This window comes from Lampris incognitus, chromosome 2 (assembly GCF_029633865.1).
Source record: "Lampris incognitus isolate fLamInc1 chromosome 2, fLamInc1.hap2, whole genome shotgun sequence".
In the NCBI taxonomy this organism is placed as follows: domain Eukaryota; kingdom Metazoa; phylum Chordata; class Actinopteri; order Lampriformes; family Lampridae; genus Lampris; species Lampris incognitus.
In genome coordinates, this window is record NC_079212.1 from 139,743,482 (window position 1) to 139,768,764 (window position 25,283).

Consider the following 25,283-nt stretch of genomic DNA (forward strand, 5'->3'; position numbering starts at 1 on the left):
CATATATGAGTAGATAACACGTAATATAATATAGGTAACTGTGGTGGCCGCGCTCGCAGCCACACATTTGTAGTTTATTTTGTTTTGATTTTGGGTTGCTGAGTTACCAGTGCTGGGGGTGCCGCTGCTGGTTGTCACTGCTGGAGGACATCTCGTCAGGCCTGAGCAGAAGAGGCACTCCACCGAGCAGAGCTGTTAAATACAGGGCGGCCAATTGGGCTCGACCAACTACCCGCCATGTCATGGGGGGGGGGTGTTATTCTTAATTTAGATATTTTGTTTGTTTCTTTGGAATATGTTAGGGTTTGGTTTGGTTTGAGTACTATTCAAATGGTTAATGTATTGAAGAATTGTGCTGTTTTTTTGTTATTTGTAGTTTAGTTGGTAGAGTGTCGTTTGTGTGTTACCCCTTTTGTTTCAAAATGGGCTGACCAGCCAGTATATAAGTTCCCCCTTGTGTTCAGTTTCTTTCTTTGGCATGATATGAGTTCAGTTCTGTTTAGTTGACCTCTTTTATGAGCTTTTTGTTATCAGGGGGGGGGGGACGGTTTTGGGTAAATAAAACTTGTTTTTGGAAAAACCAACAACCCGTGATTCCTCTTGCCTGCCAGCTTGGTCCCTTACAGTAATGGATGTTTCTAAATGTGACCCTCAGCCAGGCGTTTCTCACCTCGAGGGCAAAGTGGCGGGGTTGCAGTTTGCCGTGAGTTTGATCCACGGCTGTAACTGGTTTGGTATATTACATAACAAATCCCATAAACTGCAGCCGCTAATCCGGTTCCCTTACTTTCAGTCTTGAAACCTAATCATAACAGTGGGTGGAGTGGTTTGCTGTTGAAAGGCATGAGCAGGCGGTTAGGCCGTGTTTGTGAGCGGTGTAGATGAGTAAAGGTGATAGGTTCAAACTGCTCTGGCATTGCTCATTCAGCAATTAACACGGGCGTGTCTCCTGTTGTCTGAACAGCACATGTGTATCATTGTCGTTGACGTTTTACGAGAGAAATTTCAAAACGGCAAACTTGGATCAGACCTCATCTTCTTTCAGCTGCTCCCGTTAGGGGGCGCCACAGCGGATCATCCGTCTCCATCTCTTCCTGTCCTCTGCGTCTTCCTCTGTCACACCAGCCACCTGCATGTCCTCCCTCACCACATCCATAAGCCTCCTCTTTGGCCTTCCTCTTTTCCTCTTCCCTGGCAGCTCCATATTCAGCATCCTTCTCCCAATATACCCAGCGTCTCTCCTCCACACATGTCCAAACCATCTCAATCTTGCCTCTCTTGCTTTGTCCCCAAACTGTCCAACCTGAGTTGTCCCTCTAATATACTTGTTCCTAAGCCTGTCCTTCTTCATCACTCCCAATGAAAATCTTAGCATCTCCAACTCTGCCACCTCCAGCTCCACCTCCTGTCTTCTCGTCAGTGCCACTGTCTCCAAACCATATAACATAGCTGGTCTCACTACCATCTTGAACACCTTCCCTTTAACTCTTGCTGGTACCCTTCTGTCACGAATCACTCCTGACACTCTTCTCCACCCTGCCTGCACTCTCTTCTTCACCTCTCTTCCACACTCTCACACTCCCCGTTTCTTTGAACAGTTGACCTCAAGTATTTAAACTCATCCACCTTCGTCACCTCCACTCCTTGCATCCTCACCATTCCGCTGTCCTCCCTCTCGTTCATGCATAGGTATTCTGTCTTGCTCCTTCTGACTTTCATTCCTCTTCTCTCCAGTGCGTACCTCCACCTCTCCAGGCTCTCCCCCACCTGCACTCTACTCTCTCAACAGATCACAATGTCATCCGTGAACACCATAGTCCACGGAGACTCCTGCCTGAGCTTGTCTGTTAACCTGTCCATTACCACTGTAAACAAGAAAGGGCTCAGAGCCGATCCTTGATGTAATCTTGAACCCATCTGTCATTCCAACCGCACACCTCACCACTTTCACACTGCCCTCATACATTTCCTGCTCCAATCTTACATACTTCTCTGCCACGCCCCACTTCCTCATACAATACCTCACCTCCTCTCTCAGCACCTTGTCATATGCTTTCTCTACATCCACAAAGACACAATGCAACTCCTTCTGGCCTTCTCTATACTTCTCCATCAACACTCTCAAAGCAGACATCACATCTGTAGTGCTCTTATGAGGCATGAAACTATACTGCTGCTTGGTAATCATCACCTCTCCTCTTAACCTAGCTTCTATTGCTCTTTCCAGTATCTTCATGCTGTGGCTGATCAACGTATACCTCTGTAGTTATTACAGCTCTGCACATCGCCCTTATTCTTGAAAATCCATACAAGTATGCTTCTTCTCCACTCCTCAGGCATCCTCTCACTTTCCAAGATTGTGTTAAACAATCTAGTTTAAAAACTCCACTGCCATCTCTCCAAAACATCTCCATGCCTCCACAGGTGCGCTATATGGACAAAAGTATTGGGACACGCCTCTTAATCATTGGATTCAGGTGTTTCATTCAGACCCGTGGCCACAGGTGTATAAAATCAAGCAGCTAGCCATGCAGTCTGCATTTACAAACATTTGTGAAAGAGTGGGTCGTTCTGAAGAGCTCAGTGAATTCAAGTGTGGTACTGTAGGATGCCACCATTGCAATAAGTCAGTTCGTGAAATTTCTTCCCTGCTAGATATTCCACGGTCAGCTGTAAGTGGTATTATTGAAAAGTGGAAGCGTTTAGGAACAACAGCAACTCAGCCACGAAGTGGCTGACCACGTGAAGTCACACAGCGGGGTCAACGACTGCTGAGGCGCAGAGTGCGTAAAAGTCGCCAACGCTCTGTTGACTCAATACCTGCAGAGTTCCAAACTTCCTCCGGCATTAACATCAGCACAAAAACTGTGCGCCGGGAGCTTCATGGAATGGGTTTCCATGGCCGAGTAGCTGCATGCAAGCCTTACATCACCAAGCACAATGCCAAGTATTGGATGGAGTGGTGTAAAGCATGCTGCCACTTGACTCTGGAGCAGTGGGAACGTGTTCTGTGGAGTGATGAATCACGCTTCTCTGTCTGGCAGTCTGATGGACGAGTCTGGGTTTGGCGGATGCCAGGAGAACGTTACCTGCCTGACTGCATTGTGCCAACTGTAAAGTTTGGGGGAGGAGGGATAATGGTATGGGGTTGTTTTTCGGGGGTTTGGCTAGGCCCCTCAGTTCCAGTGAAGGGAAATCTTAATGCTTCAGCATACCAAGACATTTTGGACAATTCTGTTTCCAACTTTGTGGGAACAGTTTGGGGAGGGGCCTTTTCTGTTCCAGCATGACTGTGCCCCAGTGCACAAAGCGAGGTCCATTAAGACATGGTTGGGTGAGTTTGGTGTGGAAGAACTTGACTGGCCCGCACAGAGCCCTGACCTCAACCCCATCGAACACCTTTGGGATGAACTAGAACGGAGATTGCGAGCCAGGTCTTCTCATCCAACATCAGTGCCTGACCTCACAAATGCTCTTCTGGATGAATGGGCAAAAATTCCCACAGACACACTTGACAATCTTGTGGAAAGCCTTACCAGAAGAGTGGAAGCTGTTATAGCTGCAAAGGAGGGGACCAACTTCATATTAATGCCTATGGATTTAGAATGGGATGTCATAAAAGCTCCTGTAGGTGTAATGGCCATGTGTCCCAATACTTTTGTCCATATCGTGTATGTCCAGGCAAAGGTGGATCAGACATGACTATATGAAAGGATTTATTGAAGCAAGCCATGTAAAAGCGTGTCATTGTGCGTGATTTGAAAAAAACAAAAAAAGAAAAATGACAAACTACAACAATCGTCATTGCAAGGTAATATTTCTTTAGAAACATTTTAATAAGCACTTCCCAAAGACAAATTGTTCTGCACTTCCTATACAATCTGTTTACAATCTTGGTGAGAGGAACTATAATATCTATACAAGTTTTAATTTATTATCATTATTATTATTATTACATTATCTGTATTCTGCTATCTAATTTTACCCCCAAGATGATATTGTTCTTTCAAATACACTCTTTTCTATGTCTTACTTACCCAGTTTACCCACAGGAGTCATTAAAAACAGCACATTCAGTGCAAACCGTGGCCAAGCTCAGCGTAGACATTTAGAGATCGTAACAAACCCAACCGATGGCGTCACATTAAAGAATGCTTGCACAATAGTTTTCCCTCCTCTCTTCACAAATATTCTGCTACGGTGGCCATCCCATACCAAAATATGTGCACAACACTTTCATTTCTCCACCTAACGGCGTATTTGAAGTACTGAGCAGCCGAGGTTTCCAAGGCTGGTGACGGTGAGGTCGGCCGAGGAAATGACAGTAAATGTGTCCTCAGCCTGAGTCGTGTTTCCTGGTACGAACGCCAGACTGGATAACAGTGGTTTCGAAGTCAAATATGTTCTTTATGTATAGAAAATGGTTACTCAGCAGTTGTTATTGACAAAGGGAGCGATACTGAAGATATTTACCTTGCGACACGGCGTCTGCGCCACACTACCATGGTTAGAAAACGGTATCGAGGAAACACTTTGGCACGGATACAAGTTTTAAACAAATGTCACAACGTTTGATATCAATAAATCATACAGTTGGAAAGATAAAAAACACACAACAGACAGATGTATTGGTTTACACACCAACCTTTCACCTTTATCTTGTACCAGCGAGGAAGAAAACACCAGCATGAACAGGAGCGGCTAAACTGTTGATGGTGGATGCAACGTACATCTTTTTGACTTAAAGTGGAAATATGATGCGAGAAGAGACGTGATTCATGTAGACCTCCCATAGGTGTGAGGGGCATTTGGGGTTGAGCCATCTGGAAGAAGTTTTTTTGTTGTTTTTTTCTCCCCCGCAGATTCGTGTCTGCCATCTTGTTATCCGACAACCAGGTTTGATTCATGTGCAGCCATGGTGACGTCATTCACAAAGGTAGTCTTGTGCATACCTTGCTGTGGGCACAGAACGTCACCGTGAAGGGAAATTTAGCGTCACATCCAAATAATTAAAACATTTACGCCTTAATCACAGTTAGACCAGCCATCATTTATTTCCTTTTGCAGTAACACTGTATAATAACTACACAAATGAAGCATTAGTTAAGTGTTAGTAACTACTGAATTAAGCATTTGTAAAGCATTCGTAAAGCATTCATAAGCATTCATAAAGCATTCATAAGCATTCGTAAAGCATTTGTAAAGCAAGACATGCACCAATAGTTAGTGTATTAATATATGTTTTATAAATACATATTAATACTGCAATTCATGATTAATTCATGCACAAATGTACATCTAAATAGTTTGTTAATCATGTACTTACACTTTGTAAAGGATCTTAGGATGATCCTTTAGACTTTGGTGAGTCTCGAGGTACTGCCGGCCTTTCAATCTCATGTGTAAAGGCTTTGTGAGGCATATTAGTCCTCCCTTTAGATGAGCTCATACAAAATACTTAACTAGTAACTACCTGAATTAATCATGAACTGCAGTATTAATAAGTATTTATAAAACATCTGTTAACACACTAACCATCGGTGCATGTCTTGCTTCACAAATGATGAATTCAGTAGTTACTAATACTTAACTAATGCTTCATCTGTGTAGTTATTATAAAGTGTTACCCGCTTTGCTTATGAACAAGTATGAAGCACAAGTATGAAAGGGTCAAAAGTGTAAAAGAAATACTGTTTGCTAGCATGCTACCCCCCATCTATTCTTGGGTGGGTTTTGCAACCGGCACCGCTGGATTCTTTGACCACTTCGTTTCACTGCCTCACTCACACTCGTGCCTCTACATGGTCCAGTGGCAGTGGCCTTTTAACCAGCCCTCGTGCTAGGTCTAGAGCAGGGGAGGCTGCATTTCCCATTTACGCCCCAAGTAGACGGAACGCCCTGCCTGAGGACCTGAGAGAGGCCCCCACACTGGACACATTTAAAAGCGGGTTTAAAAACCGTACTTTTTAAAACAGCCTACGGCTAAGTCCTAAGCGTGGGTGTGTGTTGTATATTTTGCTATTTTTATATATTCTGTTCCGGATTTATTTTATTAACTCAGTTTTAAACTTGTCTGTACTTTTATAAAATTGTCTGTACTTTTTTTGTGGGAGGGGGGGAGGGGGATTTTATTGTTTATTGTGTGAAGCACTTTGTTACATTTGTTTGTATAAAAAGTGCTATACAAATAACTGACTGATTGATGACTGATTTGCATGTGTGTTTTTATTCTAGAGTTTTCTGTCTAATTCCTCAAACTGTCTTCCCCTCCGTCTCACAAACGCCTGCGTGAGGAGTGGACTGAAAACTGACATGAATGGAGGAAACGGTCCAGACACCACCACCCCCCCCCCCCCCGCTCTGACGGAGGCCTCCGCCTCCTCGTGATCAGGATGAGTTTCAACTCACCTTTTTCATCAGGCTTTGCAAGCCTTTCTTTAACCACAGGTTGTAGAGAAACACAGACGCAGCTTTGCTGGATTTGGGGAAATATCTGACAGGAAGTAAAACAAAGAAGCATATTAGACAACCAGAAATATCAGGTTCGATCTCGGGAGAAATAACCCGGTTCAAAATGTTGGACTACCTCGTTTCAAAAAGATAAACCCACTTTATCCATCTCCTCCCCTCCATGGTTTTAATGTTTCTAAGCCTCTTAGTGGACGCATTTAGACTGCATCTCATTCATCCTCCTGTCATAAAAACTTTGAGTGACGTGAGCCAGATTTCCTGGCTGACATGGAATAATAATAATAAATCCATCGTACCTGTTTTGGCTCAGATCTCTCAGGGAGTTGATAAACGTCGTGTTCAGGTGACACTTGCACAGCTCGGGCTCTCTCAGCACCAGGCAGTGGGCTGTCTGGCAGGCGATGGCCAAAGTGTCGTCAGAGTCATTCGCTCCTTTGGTGCCCGAGTTCACAATGCTCACAAGGTTAGGGAGGGTTTTTCGTGCTTTGGTGAAAAAAGGAAAAAAAGACCAGCCGGCTATTTACCACAAACACACAGTTGTAACACTGCAAATGACTGTGCAAGTTAGTGAGAAAAAGGAGGGTTTCAATCCAACAGGAGTCATCTCCAACTTCAATAATGGCATTTGTGTAAAACCTTTACTTGATATATACTGATGTCATCGGCTTATGGAATTCCTATTTCTCATGCAACACCTGGTCGATATCCGGTCAGTTACATACTTTGATATATTTGCATACCAGGTAAAAAGATGGATATTCAGCATTCTGGACTTAGGGCTTCAAATTCTGCATGCTTAAATGATATACAGAGTTTATCTAACGGAAGCTGTTAAACACTGTACTGGATCTCCAGCTCACCTATGGCAGGCTGTAGGTTCCAGTTCTTTGTCAGGTTTCCCACCAGAGCCACAGTACTCTTTTGCAGGTTGATGTTGGTCGAGTTCAAAAGGGGAGCGATGACTTCCAGGCCATTTAACTTCTGCACAATAGTCTGGCTCATCACGCTGGACACCTTCGGACATGGAAAATAACGTCCACCGTTTGTAATGAGTCAAAAAATTGAACACACTGTATGTATTTATGTTATCGATAAGAGCCTCAGCCTAAGTTGTGTCTCGATGCTTTGTAAAAACTGCTCAGGAGCACACACATGACCTCACACTGTGCACTCGACCCTTTCCCCTCCACACACATGGTGCACAAGTGCTCAGCCACCTCACTATGAACTGCGTACTGCTAGTCCATCTATGGTGGTGTACCACACTGGAGGTTTTAGTATGCCAGGTTTTAGGTTTGAAACTTTTTTGGGGGGGGGAGGGGGGTTCCCCCCTTTTTCTCCCAAATTGTATCCGGCCAATTACCCCATTCTTCCGGGCCATCCCGGTCGCTGCTCCACCCCCTCTGCCGACCCAGGGAGGGTTGCAGACTACCACTCCGATACATGTGGAGTCGCTTCTTTTCACCTGACAGTGAGGAGTTTCACCAGGGGGACGTAGCATGTGGGAGGATCCCGCTATCCCCCCAGTTCCCCCTCCCCTCCGAACAGGCACCCCGACCGACCAGAGGAGGTGCTAGTGCAGCAACCAGGACACATACCCACATTTGGCTTTCCATTAGCAGACACAGCCCATTGTGTCTGTAGGGACGCCCGACTAAGCCAGAGGTAACACGGGGATTCAAACTGGCGATCCCTGTGTTGGTAGGCAACGGAATAGACCACCACGCCGCCCGAACGCCCCAGGTTTGAAACTGTTGTTGTATTTTAGCGGAAGATAAACGCCGAACAGGGATATCACTTAACAAAGCCGTGGCTAGTAAACATTAATGGTGGTAGTTGATTACAGCATTTATGATTTTCTTTCCCCCACATAAAGTAAAAGTTTGTGACGGCTACATGCTAAGTTGATTAGCTAGGGACAGCGATGCTACAAACAAACCCTTTGCAGGCCTTTGCGTGGAATGTCGCCTCTCTAGCAGGGGAGGAGCCCGAGCTGGTGTGGGAGCTGGAGCATTTTTATCAACACCGCTGATGGTTTCCAAAAAAAAAAACCCAAAAACCGCTACATATATAATATATATGATATAATATAATCAACAATGCTACACAACCACTTTGCTCTCAGACTGTTCCGACCATGGCTAGGCAAGGCCTTTTCTTGTTTGAACACACCTTGTGCGTGATAAAAGCGGCGCTCCACTGAGGCGTATCTCAAGTAACCACGCTCATTTACACTGAAGCCATTATCATCCCACCCACATCCCAGACTTTGGCAGTTGGTGGTGTTAGGAAACAGTTACTAATTAGCTATTAGTTCCCCAGATACCGCCCCCCGTTTCTGCAGCCAGCGGGCAAATGCAGACAAAAGCCGTCATCCAGCGCTAAGTCTTCCACTGGCCTTGTGATTTACAAGTTGACATTTGTCATAACAGATTTCACTATATTTCATGGTGCACACATACTGGTACTGAAAAAAGGAAATAAATGTGGAAATAAATTACTCAATCCGTCAATAAATAGATAAATATACCACTTAAATAACTAACGAAATAGATAATAAATAACATTATTTATACTTGCTCTGCACTATTTATTTACTTCACTATTTATTTAATCACTAATGACACTTTCTTAATTATTGTGATGCACATACATTCACTATTGACCACATTGCAAAATCAATTAGTTAATTTATTTTATACTGTCCAAAGTATAACTCCATAAATACACAAGTAACACTGTTGCTTAAATATTTATGAACCACTGCTGCTCCAGGAAGGCGTTTGTTTCTTACAATGCCGGGTTGTGTGGTGAGGTTCTGCAGGGCTCCACAGCAGGCCTCAAGGGTGTTGTCTCTCTGGCTGGAGCCCAGGAGGGAGAGATAACTTTGCATGGTTTTGGAGTGGATCAGCCACCCTGCTCCTTTAGGATTCAAGTCCTCAGATACCGGGTAGTCAAAGTGGCGCTACAGCAAAAACAGAAGAATCAGAAGAGCGTTTCCTCAGCTGTTACTGACACCACACCTGGTATGACAAGTACAGATGGTATAGCGTACATTTAAAGGAATACACCGCTGTCATATCAGTCACGAGCTCCTCTTGAGAACACGTGCAGGAGGGGATACCACCGTGAACTTGTCCAGACCTCTGAATGCATGAACATAGTCAACCATTAGGGGAAGTGGTAGAAGCCAGAATTGCTTCCCACTACCCATCCATCCATCCATCCATCCATCCATCCATCCATTATCCAAGCTGCTTATCCTAATTTGCTCGCAGGATGCTGGAGCCTATCCCAGCAGACATCGGGCAGCAGACGGGGAAACACCCTGGACAGGCCGCCAGTCCATCACAGGGCCGACACATTCACACCTAGGGACAATTTAGTATGGCTGATTCACCTGACCGACACGTCTTTGGACTGTGGGAGGAAACCGGAGCACCTGGAGGAAACCCACGCAGACACAGGGGAGAACATCCAAACTCCACACAGAGGATGACCTGGGATGACCCCCCCCCCCAAGGTTGGACAACCCCGGGGTTCAAACCCAGGACCCCCTTGCTGTGAGGCGACCGCGTTACCCACTGCGCCACCGTGCCGCCCTGCTTCCAACTAACCGTCTCATAACAGGCAGGTTTGAAAGACAAACCACAAGCTGCCTGCTGCTCTATAGACATGATTGTAAAAATGCTGTCCTTGTCTTGCAGGGGCTGAATGAAAGGAAATAGCCAGTATTTTCTAACTTAAGCCTTATTTTCCTATTGATAAGAGTCAGACTGAGTAATGCAATGCAGGATCTGTTGCGGTGGTTCAGTGTTGAGAAAGCAGGCATCAGCTACTTTGCACCAAGCTGTAATGTAATCCTTCAGGGCAATAGTGCTTGCCAGATAACGTCCACTAAAAGAGCTCTTTTTTGGGCGCAATCGGGCTCAGAATGTTTTGAGAAGTGTCCGAAAACACCTTCCATTATGAAATGCCAGTGCCAGCACAGTCGGTCAGTACGAGACCTTTTTTTACATTCCCTTTGTTTCCCGCTTCTCTGCAAATCTCTCACGCTTCAGCTGTGGTCTTCCTGCAACCACCCACTGCTTGCAGGACTACGGAGCAAGACTTTCGGGTTAGAAATGAATACACATCTGTATAATTCCAAAATTGATATCGTGGCAAAGGCCTGTTAGTGCCAAAAAAGAGCTCTTTTAGTCCCAACGATTGGAACGCTACTGCCCCCGAAAGATGACATTCCAGCTTGGTGCGCAGCAGTCAGCTGATGCTAGCTAGCTAGCTCCGTACTGAATCAATCTGAAATGACAGCGCTACCCATTGCCCATCTTGACTCCTGACGATAGGAAATATTATTTTAATTTAAAACAAAAAAAATTGGAGTTTTCCTTATAATCTGGGTCCTGTGTGCCCTCAGTGTACACCAGCTCGGGAAACTATCTCACCTCCTGTTCCAGCTCTTTGTTGCTCTGGGGACTGAAGCAGCCTATGGGGCCAATTTCTCCCTGGCTTTGGGACATGTTGGCAGTGCGGGCCAAAGCCGTGATCTTGTTGAACAGGGACTGGGCCTCAGTCTCCAGCTGGAAGGTCAGGTTGTGGAGGATGCAGACGCAGTTCTCTACAGACTGTTTGAATTATCAGGAACAAAGACACATAAACACACATATAAAGACACATAAAATGCACAAAAAATTAGCTTGATAAGTTTTAATAAGTTAGAATATGCTTTTCACAGCTAATACCATATTGTTGCTATTTAGCCTATGTTAGTGCCCAAGAGCATGAACTTTCTGTATTCTGGGTTTACATCCAGCTTCATTAAAGTGACGCCATTCATGCTAGTCTTGTTTTAGACCAGGAGATGTTAATGTGATACTAACAAAATCATCAAAAAAGCACATATTGTGCCATATTAATGAAGTCATACTACTAGTACTACTACTTTCGGCTGCTCCCGTTAGGGGGCGTCACAGCGGATCATCAGTTTCCATCTCTTCCTGTCCTCTGCATCTTCCTCTGTCACACCAGCCACCTGCATGTCCTCCCTCACCACATCCATAAACCTCCTCGTTGGCCCTCCTCTTTTCCTCTTCCCTGGCAGCTCCATGTTCAGCATCCTTCTCCCACTATACCCAACATCTCTCCTCCACACATGTCCAAGCCATCTCAATCTTGTCTCTCTTGCTTTGTCTCCAAACTGTCCAACCCGAGCGGTCCCTCTAATATATCGTTCCTAATCCTGTCCTTCTTCGTCACTCCCAATGAAAATCTTAGCATCTCCAACTCCTCCACCTCCAGCTCCGCCTCCTGTCTTCTCATCAGTGCCACTGTCTCCAAACCATACAACATAGCTGGTCTCACTACCATCTTGTAAACCTTCCCTTTAACTCTTGCTGGTACCCTTCTGTCACAAATCACTCCTGACACTCTTATCCACCCACTCCACCCTGCCTGCACGCTCTTCTTCACTTCTCTTCCACACTCCCCATTACTCTGAACAGTTGACCCCAAGTATTTAAACTCATCCACCTTCATCACCCCTACTCCTTGCATCCTCACCATTCTGCTGTCCTCCCTCTCGTTCACACATACGTATTCCATCTTGCTCCTACTGACTTTCATTCCTCTTCTCTCCAGTGCATACCTCCACCTCTCCAGGCTCTCCCCCACCTGCACCCTACTCTCACTACAGACCACAATGTCATCCGCAAACATCATAGTCCACGGAGACTCCTGCCTGATCTCGTCTGTCCACCTGTCCATCACCGTTGCAAACATATTAATGAAGTCATAATTCTATCAAAAACTTGAGTGATTTGCGGTGCTGGAACAAGTTTCCATAAATCGAATAAAATCGAATGACAAAATTGATTTAAGCACCGAAGTAATCAGCTAATACAAAGAAGTAAACAAAAAAAAAGACTAAAAACGAAACTAAAACACAAAGTGCAACACGTCTGCCTTGATAGCCCAGACAAAGCTGGAGAGCTGGGAGTGGACCTGAGAGCTGGGAGTGGACCTGACTCACTGCCAGACCCGGTGGACCTGACTCACTGCCAGGCCCAGTGGACCTGACTCACTGCCAGGCCCGGTGAACTTTGCACCCAGGTTGTGCGTGGATGAGGCATGGGCATAGGTTTCCTTTTTGGAGGTTGTTTGGAGCCATTTCTTTTTCTTAATCCTAGCATGAAAATTACGCATTTGCTTAAGTTCACACGTCCAAGAGCATGCACATGCAAGTCGCACATGAACCTTCTTTCGGTAAACACGTATGGGGTGTTTTTCTAAGAATGAATTTTATGAAGTGTTAATTTTCACCGTGTTCAGTGTAGGTTAAATTCTTTTGTCGAGTAGTTTTGTTGAAATAATATGAGCAACACGTCAGCTCCTTGTTATCTTTTGGAAACAGGCTCGGCGGTTTGTTTTCTCTTTGCCTGTCAATGCAAAACGCATTCCACTCCACTCATGTCTGCACAGAAGTGACACACAACATGAGAGGGACAAAACAAACACAATATGGGACCACTGCAGCCGCCCTTTATGCAAAACGGTGCATGCTGATAGTTGTTGCTGAGTGACTAAAGTCGGACTTTGGGTATGACAGAAGTACCTTAACACAAACTACAATTCAGTGTCCCAGCTTGACATCTTTTCGTAGTCACGCGTGGTAATCATAAGATGGCGGACGGTTCATCGTCTCAAGGCCCCGTTCTGTTTTCCCATCACCTCATGTTAAGGTCTGTGACTGACACAGAGAAAAGCCACTGACTGAGTTAGACGCTTAATACATGAATTAAATGCTTACTCTTTTGGATGTTATACCAAAAAAATGTGATGTCGAACGTTATTTTATATTTTGCCTTCAATTGAACTCTAAAAATAACACAAGCAAGCTGTGCGAAACTCAACCACTTCGGCCGTGTCGCCGCTTGCAGAGGCAAAACAGAACTGCCCCCCATTTGTTTTATTTTTTCTTCCTTATACTGCGACGACGCAACTAACCAATCACGGCCAAACCTGGAGCGATGTGGCCAACCGCTGAAAGATGATGGAGGTGTAACCAGGTTAAAATTAATGTTTTTATTTTATTTTGTTTGAGTATGAAATATCACCCAATCCTGTCTGTGTGCTGTTATTTGTGTTTACTACATTTTATTTTATGTCGTTATTTACTTTTATGCATGTTTTCCAACGACCGTCATATACGTGTACTGTCGCTTTAAGAGAGAGGTCTTGTGGGTACACGGAAGAGGGAACGCGGGAGAGGCCATTTTTGTTTTGTGGGAGGAGTCTCAAGCAGCAATCGAGCCGAGCCACACGTGTTTCTTACCGTAGGACAGTTTTGCTGGTTGAGGAGAACGTAACTTTGAGTATCCCTGTAAGAAGATACTGCAAGCTGTGGGATAAAATACTTGTTTATCCTTTCTTACATCGGAGTCCCGTGGACGGTTTCTCCTTCTAACGCACACGAGTGAAGTCCGGGCAGTGGTTGAACTTCGACCCCCACGTCCGTAAGAAACACCGCTCCCGCTGGAGGACTGGACGTTTGTCGAAGGGTTTGAAACCAAAATAAATGGCAAGGTGGGCCAAATAGAGTCCTGTGTGTCCCCCCTCCTTCCTTGATCATGATGATGATGATGAGAGACTGAGGGCCCCCCCACAACACCTGGGGCCCCACCCAACTAGAACACAACGCAGAGCTACTGATGAGAGTGACGGGCGTGCAGCAGGCGGACCAGCATAGAACAGCATAGGACTGCCCCCCCCGTTACAGAGGCGGGGCTAAAATGCAACCGTCCCCCAGCACCTTCGTTTGGATTCCAACAATACGGTGATCCTCTAAACACAAGTCTAGCACAAGTCTGCAGAATTCACCTGTTTTCTTTCTTGTCCACCCAACGCCGCGCGTACGAAACCGACCGACGGCTCAGCAAGCTTCGTTTCTCTGCTTCGTACAGCAAACCTAGCTGTGCACCCTTTATGTTGGATCTTGGAAATTACCCCACACTTGGCCAATTACCCCACTCTTCTAAGCCGTCCCGGTCGCTGCTCTGCCCCCTCTGCTGATCCGGGGAGGGCTGCAGACTACCACAAGTCACCAGACGCTTCTTTTCACCTGACAGTGAGGAGTTTTGCCAGGGGGACGTAGCGCGTAGGAGGATCACGCCCTTCCCCCCAGTTCCCCCCCCCCCCGAACAGGTGCCCCGACCGACCAGAGGAGGCACTAGTGCAGCAACCAGGATACATACCCACATCCGGCTTTCCGCCCGCAGACACGGCCAACCGTGTCTGTAGGGACGCCCGACCAAGCCGGAGGTAACACAGGGATTCGAACCGGCGATCCCCATGTTGGTAGGCAACGGAACAGACCGCCACGCCACCTGGACGCTCAAGTAAGCAATTTCGAAACCGGAGGGTAAAATGTGAAGCAAACCTTACTTGGGGAGATTTAGTTTATAGACTTAGTGTATAGAGTTAAACATAATGGGGATCTTGACGAGTGAACCATCCGCCGTCCTGCAGCTAATTCTGACCTACCAAGTGTCAACATGGCTCGGCCACTGTAAAAGAGGCACTTTTTGTCAAACCTTGTGCGTGTTTTTAAGTGAGAACGGACACGAGAGGGAGAAACACCGGGGGGAATCAAAAGTCATGAAAACACAACACAGTTTTCCTCGCTGACCTTGTCATCCGGCGTTCCGGCCTCCACGCTGTCGTGAACATAGCTGACTAAGGAGTCCACCAGACCTCGACATTTTCTCATGGCCTGTCTGTTGTTCTGCTTGGCACTGCTCAGGTTTCTGTTGAAGGAAACACACACCAGTCGGACCGTATTCCCATCAAGCATTTGGCAGCTTGTCAAGACGCGTCACCCGATATTTTGACCTACTTTCCCAAAATGATTTATTTACGACTGGCAACGCGCTGGGACGACTGCTCCCACCCGGTGAAGGGTGACTGACTGTCAGTGTGAGGAAACCCGGCTGCCAGCTTTGCTCTATTCTCACACTTCATCCCCCAAAATAAAAAAAAGTTAAAACAATGGGAAAATAATACAGACAACGCCGACAAATACGACACACTGAATGCGAAGCGTAAATATTACACGTAACACAAAACCGATTTTTAACAAGATCTGGGCTGTTTTCCCCACAAAGGCCGCCATTTTAATGCGAGCAAAACTGTCCATTGTTGAAAGAAATTCACTTTTTTTTTTTACCAAAATTTCCACTGAATCATCCTCATCATCATCATCAGTCCAGCCACACTGGAGTAAATGAATATGTACTGAAATAAATGTGCATCAACCTGGCTAATTTTTTTTATATGGTCACCAAAATGGATCAAATGGAGGTACATTTTAGCATAGGGACCCTATGTGGGATGGCTGTTCTGGCCTACGAACTATTCTCTCCAGTCTGTCCTATGAAAAGCAGCTACGCCAGGTGGGCTCAGGCAGGTAGCTGGGCAGCTTCCAAGCTCTTAAAACAGCGAACGCCAACGTTTCAGAGTCTAAACTCAATCACCGCTCATAATGTTGACATAATCTCCACATAAAAATATAATCACACTTAACCTTAATGGGAGAGTCCGTGTCTTACAAACTCCATTTCTTATCTCACACATTTCAGGTCGTCTCGGCAGCTTAACCAGCTGAGTGAACACTTGTGTCAGCCAAGTCCTGAAAGCAGCGCTTCAAACCCGGCCTCAGGGACCTTTTCGGTTCGTGTCTTCCCTTCCCCGCTTCACCCCACGCTACCGCTCTATTTCTACTCATCTGTATAACGAAGGCTAAAATATATAAAAACACACACATTGCACATAAAGCAACAAGCTTCTGCACATATTTTGTCACGTGCACCAAACTCCCCCCCCCCAAAAAAAAGCCTAAACAAACAACTAAATAAATAATCAGAAAATTTCAGTACCCAGTAAGTACACACGAAACAAAATGAGCAACTTGTAACACAACCGGTGATTTACCTGAGACAACCGGTGGCATTGAAGAAGACCTCCGGGTCCAGGCTGTTGTTGTTGGTACGGTCCGGGCCGGTCGTGTAAGGCAGTATCACTCTTTCCATTAGCACAGGCAAAGCACTCTGCAGCAAGTCTGGCTTCAGGCTGTCCGTGGAGGACAGGTTCCACAAAAGGCCTGCAGAGAGAAAAAAACCAAAAACACCTTTCACCCTAAAGTGCTGAGCTATTCCTGGTCTCACATCCTGGGGTTGTTGATAAAAGCCCCATTTCATTTCCAGTTTTCCTGGAAAAGCCCCGTTTCTCATGCACCGCTTTCTCACCCCACCTCAATATGAAGCCCTTGTGCCTTTGTGTTGGCACATCCAAAATATGCACTTTCACTGATCTGCCAAGTTTAACGTTGAGCGTTAAGCACAACACATCATTTTTACAAAGGCCAGGACAAAGTCTTGGGAGTTTAGTTTAGTGTGAAAGGTAGGAAATTAATGCAGATTTGCACTTATGACCTCTGACAACAACAGCGAGGAGTCATAATCGACAACGTTTCTTAACAATGGCTGAACTGGGAGGCGAGTGTTTTTGCACAGCTATGAGGACGGCGAGCGACAAGGGCGTGGGAAGAGACACAATGGTGGGAATCGTTCCTGCTTTTTCTTCGCCAAATCTGACGGAAATGCAACTTAATCCGAATTAAAAAAATTTTTTGCAACTTATTTATTCGCTTGAAAATTTGCGAAACACGACTCCCGATTGGTTAACATGGATTCAATGGCCGAACTCACGACATAATCGTGATGAGGGAACGCCGTTTAGAAACCGTCCTCTGGAGACAGACGGCTTACTTGGCACGAGCTCTTCATTGCATTGTATATTCTGCGAGCGTGCTAGCAAGCGTGCATGTGTACATGAACAGGCGTAATTCACAGGCGCTACAGGCAGCTTTACTACCACACTTATATGCGGGGGGGGGGGGGGCGGTGTCCGTCTACCTGTCAGCTGTTTCTGAGTGAAGGAACAGTCTGTATCTCTGAGCAGGGCCACGGCCTCCCTGACTCCCCCGCACTGCGCCACCTCCTGCTTGGCGTCGTTGTTTTTGAAGGTGAGGTTACGGAGGGCGGCCGACGCCGTCTGCTGGATCTGAAGATTGGCGCTCCGCAGCAGACCCACGAGAGGAGGGACGCCGTTGAGCTCCAGCACCTAGAGACAGGAAGGGGGTGGTGTCGGGGGGTTAGGGTGAACACTGTTGGACCGCACAAGTCATTTCTGATCCGAAGTGCCCGTTCGCATTGATCGAAGTTTGACATGGTGAGATCAGCCACCTGATGCTTAGCCCGGTCCTCTGCGAAGGTGTGGTGCTGAATAAAAGAAGCGCCGCAGTGCTGGTACATCTTGTCCTCACTGGAAAGATACCGAACGGCGTCCTTCATGGTGAGATCGGCAACTCCGCCGTTGCTGTTTGAAAGGCAGGATGCAAAATAGAGTTTCAGTTACTAGACTTTACTGACCCATTTGGGGCAACCGAAAATGTTCACTTTGCCGCCCACGTTATCCAGACCAGAAGCGGCGCAGAAAACGCGACAGCTGTCGGTCACTCACGCGGCAGTCGTACACATACACACCCGAGACCACATGTGTGGACTGTGGGAGGAAAACCGCATACCAGAAGGGAAGAAACCCCAGGACCCTCCTGTTGCCTTGGGGCAGAAGAGCCAAGCCGCCCTGCTGCCCAGTCGCATGCTAAAACACAAAAAAAGGCTTCACACGAGGGATCGCCGGTTCAAATCCCTGTGCCACCTCCAGCTTGGTGGGGCGTTCCTACAGACGCAATTGGCCGTGTCTGTCCGGGGAGGCGAGGGGGAACTGGGGGGGAATAGCGTGATCCTCCCACGTGCTACGTCCCCCTGGTGAAACTCCTCACTGTCAGGTGAAAAGAAGCGGCTGGTGACTCCACATGTATGGGAGGAGGCACGTGGTAGTCTGCAGCCCTCCCCGGATCGGCAGAGGGGGGTGGAGCGGTGACCGGGACGGCTCGGAAGAGTGGGGTAATTGGGGAGAAAAAGCCCCCCCCCCCCAAAAAAAACCACAAAAAAGCTACTTAAGTGTCTGGAAAGCACACACACATTCACTCTTTAAAGATCTCAAGCACAAAACTCAACAAATAACATGAGACTACAAGTCATATCAGCCAACTCACCTTAAATCTCCCTTGCTCATTCGTGCAGAGTCAGCGATGGAGTGCTTCGACGCCGCCTTGTCCATTTCACTTTGGCTGGTGAAGAGCTGGCTTTTCTTGGCGGTCGCACTTGGACTCTTCGAGTTCAGCGGCGGCCGCTCGCTCAGCACGAACTGACTGGCGGCCTTCTCCGTCAGGTGGGTGCTGGCCCTGTTGGCCCGAAGATGCCGGGACGGGAAGGCCGGTTTCGGTTTGCAGAAGCCCACGCCCATGTCCGGCTCGCTGCGGCTGGTGTTGGTTTTCCCGCCTGCCGCTGAGCCGAGATGGACAAAACCCTTCTCGTGCTGATTGGACAAGAACATCCTTCTTTGAAACACCGACCCCCGAGTAGTGTTGCTGTTGTTGTTGACAAACGTCTGCCGCTTGAAGGTTCCCTCCTTGCTGAGCTGCAAAGTCACACAATATACACACACACACACACACACACACACACACATATATATATATATATATATATATATATATATATATATATATATATATTTCAAATGACCAGTAATGCTTTCATGGAAGGGGCTTATTTGTGAGAATTTATGATTTGTGAGAATCCAACAAATATTATATGTTCGAAAAGGAGCAGGAGGAAGTTACTACTCATGATGCCCCTCTCTAACGCTCAATTAATAAACCTAAATAATAAACTTAGTGGTTTTACACATCAGAGTACATCCTTCTCAATAACTACCTCACCATGACGCAATAAAGCAACAATAATAAAAGCAATAAAAAAATCAAAACAACCAAAAAAAAAACAATAACAATGATTCCCAAGAAACAACAATAACAGCATCCGGCGTGGGCATCGCGGTCATGAGAGGAACGACACCTCCTCCTCATCCTCCTCCTCCTCTTTAAAATATTTTTGTTGCACCTCTTTTTGAATCGACTTAAACTTGCGCTTTCCTTCAGTTCTAGACCGTTCCACAAACTTAGCCCATACACCGAAATACACATAACTCCTGCGAGGGTTACAAACACGGTGTTTCTTCAAATTTAATTTTCCTCTTAAACTGTACCCCCCCCCCCACCCCCCAATCTGGGAACAGTTGTTGTGCGTTTCCAGGAAGTAGATTTTACCTTGTTTTGCACAACACCTCTGCAGTCTTGAGTTCTCCACGAACTCCACAGCCCGTGAGGTTAAAAACAGTCCGTCGGCGTGTTCCCTATACCCTGCTGTCCTTATTACCCTATTTTTGTAGTACACGTAACCACTGGAGGTGGCTTTTGTAGCCGTTCCCCCAGACCGCCACACCGTAATTCAAATGTGGCGACACAAGTGAACACTACGGAACGCACAACGATCCAAGACGTGCCTGGCCTCTCCCAGAACGCCAACGCTCCCTGCCATTTTTGCTCCCATGAAAAATGAGAGAAAAACGAAGGAAAAAATTCCTTTGCAAATCAATCACAGATGGGGAATAAGAAATCATCTGGCGCTAATCAATGCTGAATAACAAAATATGAGTTAAGTAAGTACTTTTCACATACCGTTTGTGAATCCCTGAATTACAATTAACACCTATTACTAATTGAAGCTCACACATTAAATACCAGGAAAACACAGGCTACACAACAGCATTCGTCACCTTCGCTCGGCCTTTCCGATCACTTTTTGTTTAGGTCTGTTTTAGGTAAACCCCGTCTCGTTCGTCCCCTGTGACCGTGCGAACAAGTCAGTTGTCGTTTCCGCAGCACGATTTCCCAAGGGGATCGGGAAATCACTGCAAAAAAATGTGGGTGACTCTTTACTTATTGTGGGCTTTTATCAAGCAGAAATAACATTAGCTGGTTACGGCTTCACAGATGCTAACGTTTGCTTGCCTTTCTCTGACTCACACCATTATATGGTGAAATAAGAGAGAGGGGGGGGGGGGGTTGGCCGCCGGTCAGATGACATAAAGCGTCTTGAGACATCGCGTCGGGCTCCGGGAACTCGTGACGGGTGTTGGCTATTAGATTTGGCAACCTGTTGACTGCTTGTCGTAGCCGTTAGCTGCAGCCCTTGTGAAAGTGCAAGCGGATTCATCTGCCGCCGAGATGAACATGAGTAACATCGTGGTGAGGGCACGGCACGGTTAGTCAGACAGCTGAAGACTGGTCGATATAGGACATCACGCCTTGTGATGGGAAATAAGGGCCTCGTCTCCGAGTGAGTCAGCCGCAACGCCTCCACCCGTCTCGCTCAACTTTAACCCGCCCCACCTGTTTGTGACCTCCGCAGAGCTGGGGGGCCCGCTCAAACCAGTTCATTTCAACGCGATAGGGAGATGCTGGTGGTAAATGTGCACCCGGGTATTTCTCAGACAGATAACAGCAGGGGATCACAGTGTAACGTCCACGGCTTACCGTTGCAGAAAGGCCGTTCCTCAGGGTGCCGTTCCCGTTGGCTGTGGCGGGCAGCGGCGTGTAAAAGTCTGTGAACACGTTATCACTCAGGGGACCTGTGAAGAAACATTAAGGTGTGAGTGCGTTGACAACAAACACACTCTCGCACTTCAACAGAACACTCGACCCATCGTCCCGATAACGGGGTGATTTGTGATCAATTCCTCCAGTGATATGCTGACTGTAAACCCAGACAGAAGACACGGCCGTAATCCACGTCCTCACAGAGGTTTCTCAGACCCCAGACGCGAAAACCAAAGTGTAACCTTAACAATGTCCAACCCGAGAGGGAAGACCCAATCTCAGAAATATAATAAAACAAGGTGAAAACCTTTTTTTGTTTAATGAGACTCTTGTTTCACATATCAAAGGTCCCAGTTGAAGTACATACTTTACATATGCAAATATCAAATGCAAGCATATCTTATTTTGACATCGGTTTCGTAACACAGCTTATCACCTCTCAACCCGGTCACTGACCGTAATCCCCATATACAAGACTGTGTTGCATGAGAAATTAAGTGCTTTTCTTGATATAAATTAAATGCCAAAAAAAACAAAAAGTTTACTCTAGGGCACTTTTAGTATACCTGTTTTTTTAAACTGAAAATAAACAAGTGTACTCTCATTTTACTTTTACTGTACCTGCAACTGGCAAGCTTTAGAATAGTGCACTTAAACGTGTACTTTTAGACAGGTTAAGTCTCTTTTTTTTTAATACACTGTGCAAGTCAACTAAGTATACACTTCAGTCTCGGCGGTTTTAAGGCATACTTAACTTTATGTTGTTAACGTTAAGTGTATTTCTATTAACTGAAATGTGGGCCAACTGAGTCGTACAGTGTAACATAATAGCGTACTCGAATTTAGGTCCTCAAAATTATATACTTGTTATACTTCAGTATACTTTAAAGGACATACTTGCAGCATACCATCATAATATTTTATGTTATCATTTAGTTGATTTTTTTTCATTTTCTAACATTTGTTCGCTTGACACTGGTGGATCAAACATTGTTCTCACTCTTCATGAAACATTAGATCCGGCTAAAATATCGACAAGTAGCCTGTACCGTTGGACAACTCACCTACCGAGATTTTGAAAAGCTTAAAATATACAGCAAGCAGACCAGCAACTAATCCACAAGCCATCCTTGACGTGTAACAGTGCAGTAAAGTGACCGAAAGGTGCGTTTGTTTGCCATTTCGTGCTGCACTCTTACTTGTTGGAGTCAACGGAGTGGATCCACCTCTGGTACTCTGCTTCGTCTTGGTTCGCCTGATGGTTTGTACTTGATCCAACACGCGCTCTTGTCCGGATCGATACCGGTTCACGCTCGGCAGCGCAAGCGAGGTGTCGTCCATATTTCCGATGGAGAGGGCAGATTTCAGTGGCTCGAGAGTCATGTTGTTAAGTGCAGCTCAGCATCCACTGTGTGTGTGTGGCACCTCCTTACGCTGATCCCGTCCGTACAGGCGATGCTGGTGCTGTCAGCAGTAATAAAAGCACCCTTTACCCTGCCCTATCCTGCCCTGAACCGCACCCATGCAAAGCACAATAGAGAGACAAGGCGGTGGCTTGGCTTTAAAGTTGTAGGGGCCACATGGGTGGGGTGGAATGTGCAGGGGGGGAGTAAACCAGAGGTTATAATGCAGCTAATTTCTTAAAACAAACTGCAGTGTAGATCTGACAGGGACAACAATTAAAGAAGCACGCCACAAGCTCTTGTTCTGTTCTCAGTGTTACTAAATATGCTCTGTTCTGCATGGCGTTATTATTACACAGGATCTGCAGAGATCGATAACAGTGTACAACAACTACAAATGTGCAAAAGCATTAATGCTGCTGTGCTTCACACACTTTCCTGTCCTTGCAAGAACATTTGAAACAACTTTCTTTACTCGTATCTTGAAAAAAAAATAACACATAATAAAATCTTGTACATGTGTCTTGGGGGGGGGCGGGGACACCATATTATATAAGCAACGCCTTCCTGCTAATGACTCGTGCCTACTGGGATCAGGGGTCACACAGAGAGGACAGGGTTGACGATGGGTTCGCTGAACAATGCATGTACAGAAATATAAAATGCATATTCAAAAAAAGGGCACCGGCTTCAAACTGAAGAGAAACACGGAGCACGAGATAAGCAGGCTCAAAACAAGAAACTGCTTACAACGAGCTCACGCGCTTGTCTCTCAGCAGAGGCGGAGACAAACCTGTGTGCACTTCACTGGATCCGCGCACGTGAATCCGAACCATCCAGAACTCAGACGGTACCATTAGTCCGAGGCAGCACAGAGGCGTTTCTATGGTCATAGAGAAAATACACATAGGCAGGCAGAAGCTATTACAAATGGCTACTGGCATGGTTATATTGTAACGTGCATGGATAAGAAGACCCGCTGGCTCGCGCCCCTGACCATTTAGTCTCGCGGTTAGCGATGCCTCCTGCGGTGCGGGCGATGCGGGTTCGCTTCCCGGCCGCGGCACTTCCTGTGGTTGCGTTGTCCCCCGAATTCGCTACAATATTATACCTGCACGTTCATTTTACACTAGCTGCACGAGCTCTAAAGTGGTTCTGGTGGACTTTACTGGACCCCCCCCCCCGCATCACAGACCCGCGTGAAACTGGTTTCCTCATGGTAGACCGTCGCACCAATCGGGGTTAAAGAGCAACAAGACAACACAACACAAGACAAAACAAAACCTCGTGACGCAGTTTGCTAAATCCACCACCCACCTATTTATGCCCATAGTCTCTTTCCTCTACTGCGGTGACGCCATCCACCCTCCGGCGGACGAGAGCGCGAGGGAGCGCGCTCTGTCTCGCGGGGGCTTTTTTTCTAACCTTTTCGCAGCCGACGGGGGGGGGCAAATCGTTAAAAGAGACGAAATCGTTCACTTAGATTATAAGCAAACTACTCATTCTCACGTCCACCATCTGCTTCCGCCGGCAAATACCAAGCTGACCGCCGAGCTGGAGTTGAGCGACTCTGCGCATGCGCAGTAATCCCGCCGCACGGCGCGCACAGGTGCTGCTGCAGCGCTTAACTTGTTTGAGGAGCCGGACTTCGGCACGTCCTAAATTTGACTCAGAATGCCCCCCCTCCTCTCCCCCCCCCACCACTCCTCATTTTATTGTAATGCCTGTTGCAGATTTGTAAAACTGGATCGTACTGGATTGCGCCTCCTACATTAGATTAAGATCGGGGCTAAAGGGTTAACGTCACAGTTAGGGGTTAAAGCATTGGGGTGGGGGTTAAAAACGAAAGAGTCGGAGATCGAAGGTGGCGTCATCCGGGTGAATGAATAAACCAGAAGAAATACACCAGCAATCACGTGCAAGCAAGTTGGGGACACATGTTTTGTCTTAATAACAACGTTTAAGGAGGTCTCCCTTAAAATGATGCGTCGACACGGTATATCCAGCAAAGAAGACATGAGACAGATTTAAGATTTATATTGAATATCCTTGTAATTTTTGTGAACTAGAAGAAGAAACGATCTGTCCTTTGTTTGATCGCTGTATGTACACCAGGATGTTGTGGGTGGATGTTCAGCATTATATAAGAGGGAAAACTGGACAGACAGTCCACTTTCAGGACAAAGACATTTTCATTAGTCTTGAGAGGCAAATTTGTGCCAGTGGACTATACAAATAAAATGGACTGGACTTGACTTGACTTGGAGATAAAGAGCTGGAAGAAGATATTGTTTTCTTTACACAGTTACTTGTATTATTGGGGAAATTCCACGTTCATAAGAAGAGATGGACGGACTCCAAACCAAATTTTGGACATTTTCATCAAGAACTGCGCCATTATGGCACTACGATAAGAGCACTTAAACACAAGAAGGTAATTAGGACTATTTGTGTTTTGGATACATTTCTTATAGACTGACAACGCTTTATTTGAAGGGAAGGGTATTTTTTTTTCTTTTTTAATTCTTCTCCTTTCGTTTCGTATATGCACCCTGGCATAAACAGTTTGTGTTATTGATAATATAATGTACATGTGTGTTGTACAATAAAGAGAGAGAGAGAGAGAGAGAGAGAGAGAGAGAGAGAGAGAGAGAGAGAGAGAGAGAGAGAGAGAGAGAGAGAGAGAGAAAAGGAAGTCCCAATAAAAAGAAGCCTATACAAACTCTGGGGAGCTAAAATGTCAGGCAGTCTATATACCTTCCCTGTGTTGCTCTTGGGACTAAGTTGGC

General features: G+C 46.2%; 1 protein-coding gene across 6 annotated transcripts; it reads right to left on the reverse strand.

Annotated features, from left to right (window-relative positions):
• Nucleotides 1-3,806: 3,806 nt before the first annotated feature.
• On the reverse strand, nt 3,807-24,105 carry pkp1b (plakophilin 1b). 6 transcript variants are annotated; one of them, XM_056273557.1, is made up of 15 exons: nt 23,812-24,105; nt 23,288-23,377; nt 22,291-22,650; nt 21,029-21,123; nt 18,644-19,068; nt 17,769-17,901; nt 17,439-17,646; nt 16,456-16,624; nt 15,155-15,272; nt 10,917-11,096; nt 9,266-9,436; nt 7,332-7,485; nt 6,768-6,954; nt 6,409-6,493; nt 3,807-4,952 (listed from the first exon to the last, which is right to left on the reverse strand). In XM_056273557.1, the coding sequence occupies exons 3-15, from the start codon at nt 22,472-22,474 to the stop codon at nt 4,929-4,931; spliced, it is 2,133 nt and encodes a 710-aa protein (XP_056129532.1). In that variant the 5' UTR covers nt 22,475-22,650; nt 23,288-23,377; nt 23,812-24,105; the 3' UTR covers nt 3,807-4,928. The 6 variants fall into 6 exon arrangements, with proteins under 6 accessions (XP_056129532.1, XP_056129529.1, XP_056129531.1 ...); XM_056273554.1 differs by having other exon boundaries at nt 3,807-4,956; nt 22,291-22,555; nt 23,812-24,103; XM_056273556.1 differs by having other exon boundaries at nt 3,807-4,956; nt 22,291-22,600; nt 23,812-24,103.
• Nucleotides 24,106-25,283: the final 1,178 nt, after the last annotated feature.

Bases quoted from the DNA above. Each gene is read 5' to 3' on its own strand.
- pkp1b (XM_056273554.1), bottom strand. From the start codon at position 22,474: ATGACTCTCGAGCCACTGAAATCTGCCCTCTCCATCGGAAATATGGAC. The intron at 11,097-15,154 runs GTCAGCGAGGAA...TAATTCAAACAG, and splicing joins CCGGAACGCCGGATGACAAG to TCTGTAGAGAACTGCGTCTG. The intron at 4,957-6,408 runs GTGAGTTGAAAC...CTGTGCCCACAG, and splicing joins TGCAAAGCCTGATGAAAAAG to CAAGGTATGCACAAGACTAC.